Source organism: Myripristis murdjan, chromosome 17 (genome assembly GCF_902150065.1).
Source record: "Myripristis murdjan chromosome 17, fMyrMur1.1, whole genome shotgun sequence".
NCBI classification, from domain to species: Eukaryota; Metazoa; Chordata; class Actinopteri; order Holocentriformes; family Holocentridae; genus Myripristis; species Myripristis murdjan.
In genome coordinates, this window is record NC_043996.1 from 4644954 (window position 1) to 4661400 (window position 16447).

At 44.6% G+C, this 16447-nt stretch overlaps 1 protein-coding gene and 1 long non-coding RNA gene across 2 annotated transcripts in view; one reads left to right on the forward strand and one right to left on the reverse strand.

The window, feature by feature from the left end:
- Positions 1-16447, reverse strand: part of LOC115375770 (insulin receptor-like) — a 50468-nt gene that overhangs the window by 21306 nt on the left and 12715 nt on the right. The window contains exon 3 of the mRNA XM_030075305.1: positions 2147-2483. Within this exon, the coding sequence (XP_029931165.1) occupies positions 2147-2483 (337 nt within the window). The remainder of the gene's footprint in view (positions 1-2146; positions 2484-16447) is intronic.
- Positions 3830-4251, forward strand: LOC115375771 (uncharacterized). The gene is made up of 2 exons (XR_003929746.1): positions 3830-4000; positions 4163-4251. It is a non-coding gene; the product is annotated as an uncharacterized LOC115375771 (long non-coding RNA).

Below are 16447 nucleotides of genomic sequence, written 5' to 3' on the forward strand. Positions count from 1 at the left end.
AGTTATGGGGAAAAACCTGCTAAAGGCATCTGCCTATACTTCCCACACTGCAATGCAGACACCAGTGGTGAGTAAACAACCATTAATTTTGTGCAATGACTGAGTGACAAAAATGTTGTGCATGAATACTGACTGAGTCAAAAGCAGAAGCACAGATGTGCCAGCCTTCCTGCTGCACTGCACTACTCTGACACACACACACACACACACAAAGAAAAAGCATGTGCACACATTCACATATACAAGTGCTGTCTGAGCAACAGAACCATCAGTTCCTGCATTTTCATTGGGAGCCGCACAGGGAGAGGAACACTCAGCTCACACAGAATTCTAATTCCAGCCTTCTGGCGATCAGAAAATGCTTTGGCACCAGCTCCAATGCTGATAGGCCGGGCTGATAATAAGCAAAGCAACTATAATCACTCATGATGAAATGCAACAGGGTCATAAACATATTTGAGCATTTCAAATCTAGCCCAACTGCATCAAGATTTAAATTAGCGGACAGTTTGAATTACTGTGCAGCACTGTCAGAGTAATGAGACACCACATGGGTATGATATGTATGATTAAATGAAGTTCTTACCACTAAAGTCTTTCTGTTTGAAAAAAGGAAAGGTAAATGATTCAATTATTCAACAGCTTGTGCCTGAATAAAGCTACATTCACAGACCTTTAGGTGTTTCCCCTGGAACTGTTTCTCACAGCAACATACGGCACACATATTTTTCAACTGCTCCTCCCTGGAATCACAACCTTATTATGGTAGAGGGGTTTGTGTGCCCCTGTGACCCTGGGAGCATGTAGCTCCTGGTAGGGTCACAACAAGGCAAAGGTCTCAGGTGAGGGGCAAAGACAAAGAGCAATTCAGAAGTCCCTATGGTGTGTCCACAACAATCACCACCTGCAGGAGGAGAGCTCGAGGCCAGGTGTGATGACAGGGTGGAGACCATGGCGGACTGGACTTACAGTGCAGACACTGCGTTTGGCCAGTTTGCCACCTATCTGTCGAAGGGGAGCGGGGGCTTATGTGAGAAGCTGAGCGACACGGACTACACACAGCCTTGGGTCTGGAACAACACACTCCAGAGTTGTTTGGGAGGAAAGGTGACGGGCAGGTGTGGGGTTACTTGTTGGCCCCCAGATGAGCTCTGCTGTGTTGGAGCTTGTCCCGGTGAATGAGACGGTTGCATCTCTGCGACATCAGGTTGCAGGGGGGGGGAAATCTCTGACTATCATGACGGTGTGCACACCCAGCACTAAAAGCAAAGCTCTCAAATTACTGGTTGATCATTGTTCCAACCCTCACCTATGGTCATGAGCTCTGGGTTGTGACAGAAAGAATGAGATCGCAGATTCAAGCGGCAGAAATGAGTTTCCTCTGGATGGTTCAGGGGTGCAGCCTCAGGAAAAGGGTGAGGAGCTCAGACAGAGCCAGGATGCCTCCTGGGTGACTCCCTGTGGAGGTGTTACGAGCACAACCAACTGGGAGACCTGAGGGCAGACCCAGGACATGCTGGGGGGGGTGGATTATATATCCTGCCTGGCCGGGAAGTGCCGTAGGATCCCCCAGGAGGAGCTGGACCAGATAAGCGTCAGGTAGTTTAAGACAGACCATTCGAATGATCCTCTTCCAGGGGACAGGCCTAATTTTCAGTATTTTTCTCACACCCAACTCTTTCGTTTCTTTGCTATTACTTCTTCCTGCTTTTTGCACTTCTTACCTGTAACACATAATTTTTCTACACTTGTACCAAGCACTGTGTTGTATGCATGCATGTCAAATACTCCAATGAACTGACTGCTGCATGAAACCTGGGAGCGTTTTTATCAATACTGTGTGTGAGCACAGCATTTGCAAATAAAAGCAACTTCTCTTTTTTAGCACAATGGAGGAGCACATCAGAGTGAATTCCCAACCCTAACCCCACTCCAAACCCCTTATGGAATCGAAATGCAACTGTAATCACCTATGCAAGTGGACTGGACTACGTGTGGAAATCCAAGTGTGCGCAAGTATGCGTGTGTATTTACGCAGGAAGAATAGCCAACTCCACTGGTCACAAGTCTACTTCATGGATCGCACACTTGTGTGGTCACGGCCGACCAACAAGCGCCCATCGGACCGATGTGAGTGTGCACTTACGAGGAGGAGTTGACGGTAGTGTAGCCAGAGGGACACTCGGGGATGCAGGCTCCGTTGTGGATGACGTACTCGTGACAGTCGGGGCTCTTGCTCTGCTCTTTGTCCCGCTTGCATTTGTTGTGGAGCTCCTGGCAGAACGCGAAGGAGACGCAACGCCAGCCCTTGAAGATGTAGTGGTTTTCCGGGCAGCGCTCCACGCAGGTGCCTTGGTGCTCGAGGTTGCGGCAAGCCACGCACTGGCTGGCCGAGTCGGGCTTCAGGCAGCCCCCCAAGCACTGGTCGTGGCAGCACTGGTCGTCCTTGGTGCAGGCCCGATGTTTGCAATGAACGGGGCACACTGGGGAGACAGACAGACAGGACAGGACAGGTTAGTGAGGGTACTCAGGAGAAGAAAGGAAGGTGAGACAGCACAGACAAAAAGCTAAAGGGTAAATTCTTTCTTCAGCTATAGCTGCTAGGCCTGCAAGTCTTCAGAGCCCAATGTCAGATACAAGAAGAGGAAGAGAGGAAACAGCGGCTTATCATCATTCAAACACCTGTTATTTCAGTTCCCCAAATGACTAAGTTCATTTTAATCAGTCCAAGATTACATCTTCAGTGGAATCAAAATCTCATATGGTATGATCTCCGTCTCAACAGGAGTCAAATCCCTCCCCGCTGCACATTGCTAGAGTCTAGCCAGCAGGCCAGATGACCATCTGCCATTGGCCGACAAGCACACTGAATACAAACAGCAGGGATCCTCCACCGGTTGACAAAAGACAGATACTCCTCCAGATGGATGAGTGAAAGTGAAAGCGCACGAGAGAAAAAAAATGGCGTCTTTTTAAGCATATTTTGGGAGGAACTCGTGCCTGCCACTTTAATGTGTGACACGCTGTCGTTGCTTTGTTTATTTTTTAAAAAGGCATATAGGGTTATTACATAAGTGAGTGAAACAGAGAAGTGGGCCGACCTTTATCCTCCATGCTATGGTTATTTCAACAGGCCTCAGTGCCTCGGGAGTGACTGAAAACAATTTATTCAGCGGCGGCTTTCTAGCGACGTGACCTACACAGGCACCTTGGGAACACGCTGAGGAAGAACTGTGGCAGAAAGCTGCAGTAACCCTGAAACACTCCTGCAAGCATGCACACACACACATGAACACACATATACACTCACAAATGTTACTGGAGTGCGTATACACTCCAGTAAGGAAGGAAACACACAGAGCCTGTTGGTTGGCTGTGTGTGTGTGTGTGCGTGTGCGTGTGTTTTCTTGCAAGTAAATCAGCCTCTTACATAACAGACGGTCTAGATTGGCAGATGTGTAGTATGTGTGCGCCAATATTTGTTTGTTTGAAAAAGTGTTTGAGGACAAGTGTGCAAGGATGGAGGCTTGTCAGAGGTAAATACAGCAGGCTGACCCGTCCACTGGGATTAGCCTCTCATCCCAGAGAGACAGATTAAGATTGCCCAACAGCAGTGCAGATAATTAGAGGTTGAGGTTAAGGGCAGGTCACAGTTCAGACCCTAAGGATGTGCGTGTCTTTTGCAGGTCTGGACAAACAACGTCCAGCCATGTCTACCTACACGCCAGCGAGGCGTTCAGCTAATCACAACAAGAACAAATGACTCACAAAGACGGGGAAATGCAAAGCGCTGTGCTCCACATTTAGGGGGCAAGGTGAATTCTGAACGTAATCCCCTGTTACTCGTGATATCTAAAATCCGGCAGCGACCGCCGAGCCTCATGTTAGCGTGTGTGCCGATCTGCTAGGGGTTCATCAGTGTGACAACCAGCGAGGGACACGAGGTCAGTCTTTAAAGGAACAAAACAACATGGATCCCTGTCCTCTTGCATTCACTGAGGTAAGCCTTTCAAACGGCTGACCTAAAAAAACGTGGGCATGTGTGTGTGTGTGTGTGTGCAAAGCCAGCAATATGAGAATGGCAGTCGGAGGGGGGAGGTGCAAGGGGGCACGAATCTAGGAAAACAAGTGATATAACCAACTTTTGTCTTCGTCAGGGCAGACTGCATAACCCACTCCACGCTGGGTTTTAAGAACAGGAGGACTGTGAGGATTTCCACAAAGGAAATAAAGACTGACTCAGTGTTTTTTTTTACCTCTTTGATATTCTTTTTTCTCCCCAAACATTTCTACGTCTGCCAACTGCAAAAGCTCAATTCCCACTCACCTCCAGGCAACATGCATGCACGCACACACACACACGCACACAGACACACACACACACACACACACAAAAACGGCTTTGCTGTCTTTTTTTCATTCAGTCCTGATCCTCCTGAAGGGCTCCATGTCGGAGCACAGGCCCAGCAGCAGATCCACCCTCAGCCTTAGCCAATGTGTTGGCTAGCTGGAGAAGCTAGCCATTCAAATGGCCTCTCCCATCTCCAAGGAAGAGCACCGCACAGATTAACCCCTCGCATGCCTCCCTCGCCTGCCAGACAGCCAGACAGCAGCAGCAGCAGCAGCAATGGGAGGTATGCAGAAAGGCGATATAAGAGCCACATAGTAACAGGCTGGCGCTGAGCTGGGCTGCTCTCGCTTGTCTGTCCTATCACAGTGGGAGAGGCTGGGCTCAACATAATCAAAAACACAAGTGGTCTTCATGGAGATTTGAGGTGGCTTCTTCTGAATTTTTTTTTTTTTGCGATTTCACTTTTAACATAAATCTGTGGCTGACAGGAGGATGAAAATAACAAATCCCTTTTTTTTTTATTATTCTTAAGTGTTTGCTGAGAGACTTGCGGTGTGCTCTGCATTGAGGGGTTCAAAATGGTGTTGTAACAAGCACATGATGTGACTGCGGCGCTAAACAGCTCTGCACCTCAGGTAATGGGTCATGCCTTGTCATGTCTACGCCTCATTAGGAGTGTCTACAGACTAAAACTGTCGTACAGCACATAAAGTTTCCTTCCAAAAAGAGATCTTTACCACTGTTTTAACAAAGCTGATGCACGGTACAAACTGACTGAGGGCATGAAAGTACAAAGAAAAAGCGCCCTAATTTATGACATTTTTACAACATTCATATTTATAAAAATGTTCAACATCTAGTCTTCACGCAAGTATCAAAACAACCCAGTCAACACTCAAAAAAATGTATGATTTGATGGGCAGTGAAGGTTGAAATGAGTGAAGAAGCCGAGATTTACTGTCCATGGAGCTGACTTGGCAAAGTCTGATGACTTGAGAACAATGGTGGATCTTAAATGAGCAGTTTTCTTCACTGGTAGTCATCTCAGAAGCTTCTATAAGGACGACAACAAAAACAACAACAGAGGCCACACCGATGGAGATAGACTTGTTTCTCGTGTGTGCGCTTGTCAAAACAGTTTCAAGGTTGGGACCCTGAGGAGCGTCAAAAGTGAGGCGATGCCAAGTCCACTTTGATCTCCCAGAGCGAGAAGGAGACCGGAGACTGTTTGGGGGAGCTCGTCATTCTTTCCTTAAACATGCAAATCTCTCAGTGTTGGACGCTCTATTATCACAGATCCCGCGGCCAGCGCAGTGCAGCCCGGGCCCTTTCTCAGTTTAGTCTGGGTCAATTAGTGATGCTCAGCTTGAATGTGGTCTTGTCAGCGTCTCAGCTACTTATCTTCCATTCGGACAAAGTAAAATCACTTGACAACAAGAGACAAATCAATGGGCTTTTGGGGGGGGCGAGTGTTGGCTCAGCGGTTGGACTTGGGTCTGCTGACGACGGGCTGCAGCTTAAGAAGAAAAAAAATGTAAACGGCAACAACAACAACAAAAAAATCAGGCTGTGTGTCAAGGCTGGAGATGTGTCCACCCCTCCCCTCTTGATTCTCCTCGTCCTTATGGCTTCCTCTGGCACACTGGTCAGGGCCTGTCAGATCTCCTGTCATGCGGCCTGTGCAAAGTGCAGCGGGATCACATGAAGTCCGGGGAATAACGCAACAGGAATGCCTGGCTCTTCATCTCATTAGCAGGAGTTTCACTTGGATGGGGACACGAGGGGGGGGGGGGCGGCAGCAGAGCCACATAATGAGGCACTCAACCCAAAGTTCAAAATGGAACTAACAACAACAAACCAACACATCTCCAGCACTGCAAAAACGCAAAATCTTATCAAGATTATTTGTCTTATTTCAAGTCAAAAATGTCTTATTTCTAGTCAAAATATCTCATTACACTTAAAATAAGACATGATCACCTCAGAAGTAACTTGTTTCAAGTGAAAATTTGCTTGTTTCATTGGCAAAATTTGCCAGTGGAAAAAGTGAAAATTCACTTGAAATAACTGAAAATTAGCTAGAAACAAGAAACAAATTTTGCCAATGAAACAAGCAAATTTTCACTTGTTTCAAGCAAATTTTCACTTGAAACAAGAGACAGTTGTCTAAAAACAAGTTACTTCTGAGGTGATCATGTCTTATTTTAAGTGAAATGAGATATTTTGACAAGGAATAAGACATTTTTGACTTGAAATAAGACAAATAATCTTGGTAAGATTTTGACTTTTTGCAGTGAGACCGCTGTGTGAGAGAGACGAACACACCCTGCCAACTTAAAACGGGAGGTGACGAAACAGTTTAGCACAGCCAGCGAACGGCGAGCTCCAGCAACGCGGGGCGTCCACAAGGCTGACAAGAGTCCGTGCCGCACGCGAGGGACAGCTCACACAATACAAATCCTTGTCCTGTTCTGAACCTTTCGGTATCAACAAACCAAGTGCATCGGGAATTCCAAGTCTCCCATCTTTGCTTTCAGTAACTTCAAATGCAAGCCAACATGCACTCAGTTATGTATTTATACAAGCAGAGGGATAATATTTATCAAGCTTTATTGTAGCCTAAAGCACAGGGTCTCTGCCTGCTGCTAAGAGATGCGGTCCTTGATATTAACCGCAATTCCTCAAACAGTTTGTGGCGCGTTCTTCCATGTCGCTTTTTTGGCAGGGATGTTAAGGACAGTGCATTCAGGCCTTGTGCGTTAAGATCACGTTAGACCCCAGAAAATGCCAAACGGAATGTGGTGGCGCACTAGCTGGCAATTAAAATTCCAAGGCCATGACAAGGGTAGTATTTAGTTGCTTGTGAATGAAATTGCTGAACGCCCAGAAGAGAAAAATCAGAGGAAGAACACATGAAATGTCTTAGCTGACATAACCCTATATGGTGATCTTCCGATGTTTCAGAAGGCACGTTTGACTATTTTAAGTACATGGGCAGCGCAAACAGATTTGGCCGCTCCTCAAATCCAAATTTCAGCTAATCTGTATTTTGTATTGTGTGGTCTAATGAAAGTCTAGATCAGTTTAGAATGGTGATTGCTTATTCAACGGCATATGCTGTACACATTTTGCATGCTGACTAAACTGTCCAAGTAAAACTGAACAGATTCATGCGTCGTTCCGATGGGACAGTGTGTTGGATGCTCACTGCTTGGCTTGGCACCGTACAACACTTGACTAGATATTTGGGGAAGTTGTCATGAATCAGTGACAACAGCCATTCCGAGGCGGCTATCTCATACGTGCACTCACTATTAAGTTTTCCTTTTCTTTCCCTTTCAGGTTGACTGTTCCCTTTTTGTTTCCACTGGAAACTCGAGGATTTCATCAAAATAAACAGCGCAAAAGTGAAATTCGGAACTGGTTGCAGTGGAAATACATTACTGTACAGTGAAAGTGCCTGGGAAAAATGTGTTTTCGAGCACAGGATGGAATTATAGCATCCTATGTGAAATTCCCATAAACCTCCAGTTTATTTCCTGCAAACCAATTTTGGAAAATGGAATTTTACAAAAACAAGTTCTAAATGTGACATTTTTCAGTCAAATGAAATGATGGATTCTTTCGGATTGTACATTTTAATCTTAGAATAACATGATATTCTATGAGGAATGTGGTATGCCAGCAAGTAAAGCGGGGTAGCATCAAACTGAGGTTGAGCGGTGTAACGGCATAAAGCAGTCTCTGTAAAGAGTGCATGGTAGATATTGGGGCTTTCATGGACCCAAACATAGCTGGCAGTGTCTCTTTGGAGTACTTCCCAGCTGAGCCCTTCTGTCTACCTATGTGCAGCACATATGTACATACACGCAGACATATGTGAGTACACGTGTACTCGTGTAAACCCGTTTCCCTCTATGCTCATTGTCATATTTGCACTGCACCAGACCATAGGCGCATGAAACACAATCAAGCAAAGCCTGTGCAGCTAGTTCGGGCAGACGACTGGAGTCACAATAGCGCATGAGACACGTGATGCAACATTCATTCGAACAAATATCTAAAACTCCCTCCAGCCACAAGGCGATCTGTTTAAGTAACGTCTTGCTCACTCGCTCTACAGTGCTGCACTGGTGCTGCCATGCTGCTCCGACTGCAGGTCACTGCTGCTGCTCACTGTACCAGTATTTTGTCATCCCCACCTCCACCCCAGCATCAACTTGCTGGCTTGGATATCTAGGTTTCCCTAAGGGGAATTTGCTGCCGTCATTCCCTGCTCTCTCATTTTCTAAGGTGTACTGTGCTGTTTGCAGGGAGAGACACGATCAGAGCCTTGACACCATAATGAACTCTGCACCCATATCTGCATGCATTCTAATCACAACTGTTCTATATGAACTGCCTGAACCAGCTATAATTATGTATAAGTGGCAGTGAGTGTCGAGCTAAATTAATGTGGTGTTATTGCAGTGTGAACTAACCTTACAGTGAAACATGAATATAAGAGCACGGCGACCTTACAGGGCTAACATTAGGTGAGAGGTCTAGCTCAGAAAAGCTGGTTGTTTATGTAAAATTAGAACATGAGCACGACGTGATCATGTCTTATGCAAACCCACGGCTATGTTTCTATTGATATATACAAGTTATTCATTCCAAGATGAAAAAGATGAGTGTTTTGCCAGGGCTGTGTATGAACTGGAAAGTCAACACTGTGGTTGCCGGTGGCACCGGGGTGTTTCCGCTTCAGGTGCTCTTTCGCGCAAGTGGTTGACAGGTGCCAACACAACTTATTCATGCAGAGCAAGCATTAGACAATATGGGCGTTCAGTTCGATAAAGAAATGTCCCACTGTGGACTGTTTTTTTCTTTACAGCCACTCTGCTGTTCCCATGCTCAGTCGTGATCCTACACCGTGATGAAGAGACAGGCCTCCTCATCAGGCTGAACACAGGACATTAACAGGCAGCCAACACAAAATCAGTGTACCAGATCATTATTTAAAACTAAATGTAATTTTTGGTAAGTATAGGTTTTCAGTTTCAGATCACTGAAAATTTGTTGCAGACAAGCAGTCCACTGCAGGACTTTAAAAACTTAAAGACTAAATTCAAAATTATTCAACATACAGGCTGGGTTTATGTCTTGTTTTCCGTTTTACAAATCATACGCAGTGGTATGGCTACAGGATTATAGCTAATACTTGTGAATTTTTTGCTTGATAGTGACATCATGATTGTTTATCACGATTATTCATGTTTTTTGGAACAAAAAAATTGTTATGTGAAAACACATAACACCTTCCTGCACATGTTGAATCTCTGAGTAAAAATAAAGATTGGCTCTTATGCTGCTGATGATTTTTTAAGCTTCACAGTGAAGACACAATCCAAAGGCAGATTTTGGACAGTAGCCTGCTTCTTTTTTGTCAACATGACGCTAAAAAAAGAAATGCTTCCTAACAACAAACAACAATCCAACTCTTTAAACTATCCCTGTATGCAAATTTTTGCCTCTCTTTTCTACAGTCTGATTTTCTTTTTGCCGACTGCAGTGCAGCTGAAATCAGGTATATCAGGAAATGTTTGCTCAAAAAGCTTTTTTGCTTTTCTAAAAGATTATTTTTTGGGGCATTTCTGCTTTTATTAGACAGGCACAGCGGAGAGAGGTAGGAAAGGCCGGGCAGAGAGAGAGGCTGACATGCAGCAAAGGCTCTTGGGCCGGATTCGGACCCAGGCTGCTGCGACTAAGTTAGCCTCAGTGGTACAGAGTATGCACTCTACACGGTCAGCGGCCCTGTGCACTGTCTAAAAGCGGGCTACACACCCTTTTAGCGAAGCCACGATCCCTGACAGTGTCCTTGGCAGATTTCAATGAATAATTTCACCTCGCCTTAGGCCCAGAACACTCATCTCGGTGGAGCCGGGGTACAGCCTGGGCTGATATGGTTTTGGTGATGACTAGTGTCTGAACCCCAGCCTGACACACACGCCTCCGTCCACGCAGCACCGACAGTCTGTAATAAATACTGGTATCCTCTTTACCAGAGAGGAACAGATGTTTCTCTCCCCACCGCTATTTCAAAACATGCCTCTTCCGGATTGCACCTCCCTCTTTACCGTAAATAAAAATGAGAGCAGCAAATGCACATGAATGGTGCGGCATACAGTCAGCAAATTATTAATTCACTGATTCATTCTGGGTGAAATTAAAGAGAAAGTTGAATCTGCGACTGAGTTTCTATCTGGTATTTCAGCTGAGTCTAGAGGCTAAATTTGAACAAATCTTACAGAATATAGACAATATTCCTTTTAGGTTCTTCTGGCTTAAGAAAGTCGAATAAATACCACAATGTAAAATATGAAGTTTAAAATAAAAAGCAACTAAAAAGCAAACAGGAGACTGTGGAACCCATGATCACGGCCAGTGGCATTTTCAAACTATATGAGGATATCTTCGTGCCACAACTGAATTATTAATGTGGAGGAAAACATTCTAACAAACATCATAAGGGTATATGAAAGGTCAATCACCAGTTCAATATTAATAAAAGTGCAAAAGGTTTTGTTGCCTGGTAACAACACAGAATAACGTCTCAGCTTTTTGGGGTTTAAGCTTTAGATGAGTCGAGGATGTTTAAAAACGATAAAAATAATAGGAATAATATTGATGCCACAGAGGATAGAAATAAGGTGGTGGTAGTGCTATCGGATCAGGCTTTTTTGCACTGTTGCTGTTTCAAAGTAATCACGGGAAGGTAATGATTAAGAGGAGAAAAGAGCACGAGACAAATCAGCGAGAGCTTAGAGCTGAAGACAGGCCTCCACAGATTCAGACACACAGAAAACGCTGTGGTAATCCATCAAACGAATGCAAAATTGACTGCATACTATTATGGAAAGAACAATGAGGAACAAAGTTCGTCAGAGGAAAAGACAAATCATTACCTGTCTGTATTTTGGCTTGAATGTGACTACATACAAAGCAATAGCCTCATGACCTTGGGTTATTTGTCCTATTTTTTCCTAGTAACCACTTGTCAGCTGGTCTGACTCAACACCAGCGGGGTTCAGCTGAGACGGCCGGGGTAGCAACAGGAGCCGTAAACAATTTCATTAACCGACCGGACTCCATTAATAGAACAAAAACATACAAACAACATGGAAAAGCACTTTTTGTTTTGAACGTCACCCTGCTGCCGCTGTCATCTGAAGGCAGGATATCCAGCTTGTCCGTGACTGGAATAGAAATGATAAACACTGTGCACTCATTGATGGGTTAACTGCGATGCCCGCTTGACAGGCAAATGACGCACACCGCAGCCTTGAATCTTCACATCCTTCCAGTACTCAAGAAATGACTTCTGCGACTAATTTTGACGGCCTGTTACGACATCAAGGCGCTGGCGTGAATACAGCGGCGTCACACCGCACTTTGCTTTATTGAAAACGGACAGGCATTTTTGCCATTTAGCTTTTAATGATGGCAACAGTTCAGACATGTCAACGTAAGTACAGGTGAAATGTTACGAGCAAGTCAAAACTTAATTACAATGCCAAAGCCATCACGAAGTATCCCCTTAATCCTCTTTATAGGCAATTTAAGTGTCTCTCCTCTGGCAGAAGGTTTACACTGCCAAAGGGCAAGTCCATAAGGGTGAACAAGTCTCATTTCCCATGTCATTAACTTCCTTCATTCTGACTAATTTTTGTTTTATTAGAGGGTCCTCGGAAATCAATTAATGCTGCTCTATAATGACAACGGACTTCATCTATTCCTGTGTCTTGTGCTCTGCCTTGTTTTTACTTTTTGGATGCATCTGGCTGCAAAGAGAATTTTCCCCTGGAGAGTAATTATGCTGGTTTTGACAGTAGAGAAAACAAAGGGCTGTGCTATAATTTTTCATTTACAGCTTCTATTCTGATTTTGGCTTTGCTGATACTTAAAATAATCTGTAACATTTTCACATGCTGGATTTAGCTAATGTCTTTCACTGACCGGCCATTAGTGACTGACTACGTTCATAAAAGCTTTAACATTTGCTGTTCTAAACATCCGGTGTTGGCTACTGTAGGTTTGTACCAGGAAAAATCCTGCAATGCGCAGGAGGTGAGGTGTTTTGTTTCTAGCTTGTTTGGAATACATGAAACGGAGCTAGTTATTATGTAGTGAGTGGTAGACACCTTGGCTGAAGAGAAACAGAAGAGAGTGCCACCTACAGAAACCTAAACATGATCAAATCCAAGGAAAAGACGTCACATTATCACCCACACTAACTACAAAAAGGCATTTTCTGGTTAAATGCAGTGTGAACACACCACGGCAATAAGCCCTTAGCACCAAAGATACTGCAACAACAAAAAACTAAAAATAACAAAGTTAATGCATACATAAACAAATGGAAAAATGAATGAATGAATAAATAGTGATTAAAGTAACAAGGTCTAACAGTAGCAAAATTGCTGATATAATTATCAGTGTTTGAGCAGTGATACAGCATTATTGCAAACTCTTTGTCTTCGTTGGACAAACCTATTGCAATTTGTTATTGCAATATGAATTCCACTTCCTTTCACAGGACTACAGTAAAAACCGTAATAATAGACTGACAAAATCAAACACTTATGAGTAAAAACCCTGAATCTACTGCATGACCTTTCAGCACACTTTTAATTTGCCATTTTGCACTGGCAGGAACATTACTGTGTAACTGTTCATTCATTCCATTAAATTTGAATAGCAAATAGAATTAAATACAAGGCCTTAGCATCACCACATCAATATCATGTTGTGGAGTGAGGTTCTGTGATATTACACAGTTGTGATGTTTTCCTCCACTGTGATTTTACATCTTATTAGCAGTCAAGAGTGCAAGAAAAAAAGTGGTATATACACAACTTTAACCACAAAATCAAAATACTGTGCCAACTAAAAAAAGAAAGGAAGCAGGATCCAAGTGTTTTGTTTCCGCTCACATAACTAAAAGCATCTCATTCCCGAGGGTCTGATCAAGACAGTGGTAAGCTGTTGTAAATAGACTTGAGTGTGCTGAGTGCAAGCGCGTACAGTGGTGGAGAAACGTCTGTCGGTCCGGCTTTAACAAATGCCTGAAATGTCTGGGATTCCAGGGGAATGGCTCCAGCAGTTAAACTGCGAGGGTTCGCGAGCTGCAGCTCCACGAGACTGAGTGCCAGAGCAGTTAAGTCAGCTCAAAGGAAAAGACTCGCGGAGCGAAGGGTGGGGGTTGGAGGGGTTGCAGCGAGCGTTTTGGATTTAGGCTAGTAGCACTCTGTGTGCTGAACCATGAAGAGAGCAGACCTGGAGCTCGCAGAGATTGTGAACAATGGGGGTAGATTTTTATGACTTCCACGCATCTGTCTGATCTTGTCTGACATGATTCTGTTTTTCCACCCCTACCTGATTGCAAAGACTAGTTTTGTGGCATATGGAATGGATTGGAACTGTCAATCAAACCAAACTGTATTACACAGACGGTGTGATTCTTAATTGCACACCGAATTAAATCATTCCTTAACTGGGTAATTACACCGTCATTGCAATGGCATCCTAAGTTCATGACTTCTTGCCCGGTGACTTAGCGCACAAAATTGGTCTGAGGTTACATACAGTCAAGCAGTGCCGCTTACTTAATGTTACAATGTATTTGACTATTATTAAAACACATTGATAAGTTTTGACGTTATTTAGAGGAAAGAGAATGGAGAGGGGATGGGGGGGCAGTGACAGAAATAGAAAGAGAAGGAATGATTCATATGATGGCAGGAGGACAGGGCTGGCTTGGCTTTCAAACACGTGTCATGCTTTAGGAGGCAACACTATGTGTAATGAATACACAAGCCGCACAGGGCTGTTGGAATTGGCTTGCAACAGTGCTCAACATGTCAGTGAGACATCCAAGAGCAGTGTCTTTACGCCCCTAGCTGATAAAAGCAGGAGCCCCAAATTGAGATACAGTCAAGAGTTTACAATATCAATAGGCCCATGTACACAATCATTGATCCTGCAGGCTCTTCAGAGTTTTAGGGGTCACTTCCATCCCAAAACAATACAGCTTAGTAAAGGATTCCTGCGAGACAGCTTGTGCCGGTGGCTAAATTTGTCGGCTTTCATGCCTTGCTGACCTCTATGGGTTACCAGGCAGTATTTTGGTCCTGTAAAACTGTCTGTGCCGCTGCCCAGGCTGTGCTCCAGACCCCCATGTCCATTCATAACCTCCGAGAGGAAGGAGACCAACAAAGACAGGAAACAATTGGGAAGACCGCTCCGTGAACTTCCACGACCGTCATTGTTCCGAGTGTAAGATGGACGTGGCGCCGACACCGAAAATGTGGAGTGTGGAAGCTACGATGGGTCACTGGGGAGAAGAGCTGAGGTCAATGTTGAGGTGGGTACGTTCCTCCCCCTCCCCCTCCACGGTGACCGGTGACCTCGCCTTCCTTCCACTGAGGCCTGGCTGGATGACTGATGTGTTCATATCCACGATTACACCGGTGTTACTCTCCTGTTTCCTAGCAGTGAGCCTAAACAATGGCCGTCATCTCTGTCTGCACATACACATACACATGACCAGAAGCATGTCCTGGTGTGATTTATGTCTGTCTGTGCTCGCAGTTACGCTCACACACATACACAGCCATGCGCACTGCCTCTGACTGATCTCAGAGTCCATCCTGGAATTGGTGGAAACAGATGAATGACGTCACCCGAGGGGTAAATTTGGATTCTCTATATCAAGAGGTCTGCTGCAGGTTCCTCACCTGACCTGACTTGGTTATGATTCACAGCAATGCTCCAGTTGCGACAGCTGGGCTGAAGCGAGCAGCAGTCAGTTTCCGTCTGGCAACAGGCTGGGCCGCGGAGCCACACATGCCACAAGTGTGGGGGGTGCCAACCAATCAGAGTTTGGGGCGGCTGCTAAAGCCATTCTCCGCCTTATTGGAGCTAATTAACTATGCAATATTTTGTGACACACCAGTGGCTGCTGCGGTGGCTGAGGGGGACTGCCCTCCCCCCTCCTCCCCTCGCTCTGCCTCTCAGCTGGGCGTCTAATCTCCCCAAGAGGGGAGATAATGAAGATCATTTTATAATGTGTGTAAAATACTAGCCGCCTGGGAAAACCATGCTCATTCAGATCCTTCTGGGCTTGGCGACGGGCCTGCAACGGAAACAGCGGCACTCCACAATGAGCACAATCACAACCCAAATGTGATTACAATGTGAAAAGACTTTATAACACCCCTGAAAGCATCAACGGTACTGTAACCTGTTAAAAGATTACATCATCACTGTCATGTTTAATATATCCATTTGGGAACAAAAAAGAGCAAACTCATTAAGTTATCACTGCAGATAAACTAGTGAGCACAAGCACCAGATGAACAGACTCCCCCACTGAAAACCCCACCGGGTTTCACATCATTTTATTTTAAAATAATTGCAACATGGATGAACAACTTTAACAAGTTAAAAAATGTATAATGCCACTGTTGATTTGACTAGCTTCAGTGTCTGTATGAGCCTTTTGCATGTGTTCCAAGGAATTTTCTTTATCAGTTCCCCCTGCATATCTATAACTTAAAGCATTCATGTGAGCTCACTCCAATGCAAAAGTTAACATACACCTCAAGACAGATTCTATCTTCACATATGTTTTAATCTTGCTTTCAACTTAAGAAATTTCCACTTGTTTCCACTGGCATTCTCCCCGAGTTCTTCTAAAGAAAGTTTTACTTAAGTCAGCGTCCAACTGTCAGTGCAGATGAACAGTGGAAAAATTAAAACCAAGGGGGACGCCCCTGGCCTTACTGAGCCACATCTTTGGCTGTGAGCTCCTCATAGGGCTAAGGCTAAGCTGACGTCCTAAAAGCTAAACAAGCTGTGTCTAATAACAGTCATTAGCAAAGCATGATCAAATGGCCATAATCTTTAAACAAGTGCTGGCAGAGAGCAGCACTTCATGAAAAGTAATCAAAGTTAAGAGCAGTATAATTTTTCAGGCAGTTCATGGATACAACTTACTGTGTCAGTAGTCGGCTATAGGGTTTTCAACACATATAGTCTGAAACATGTCTTTAA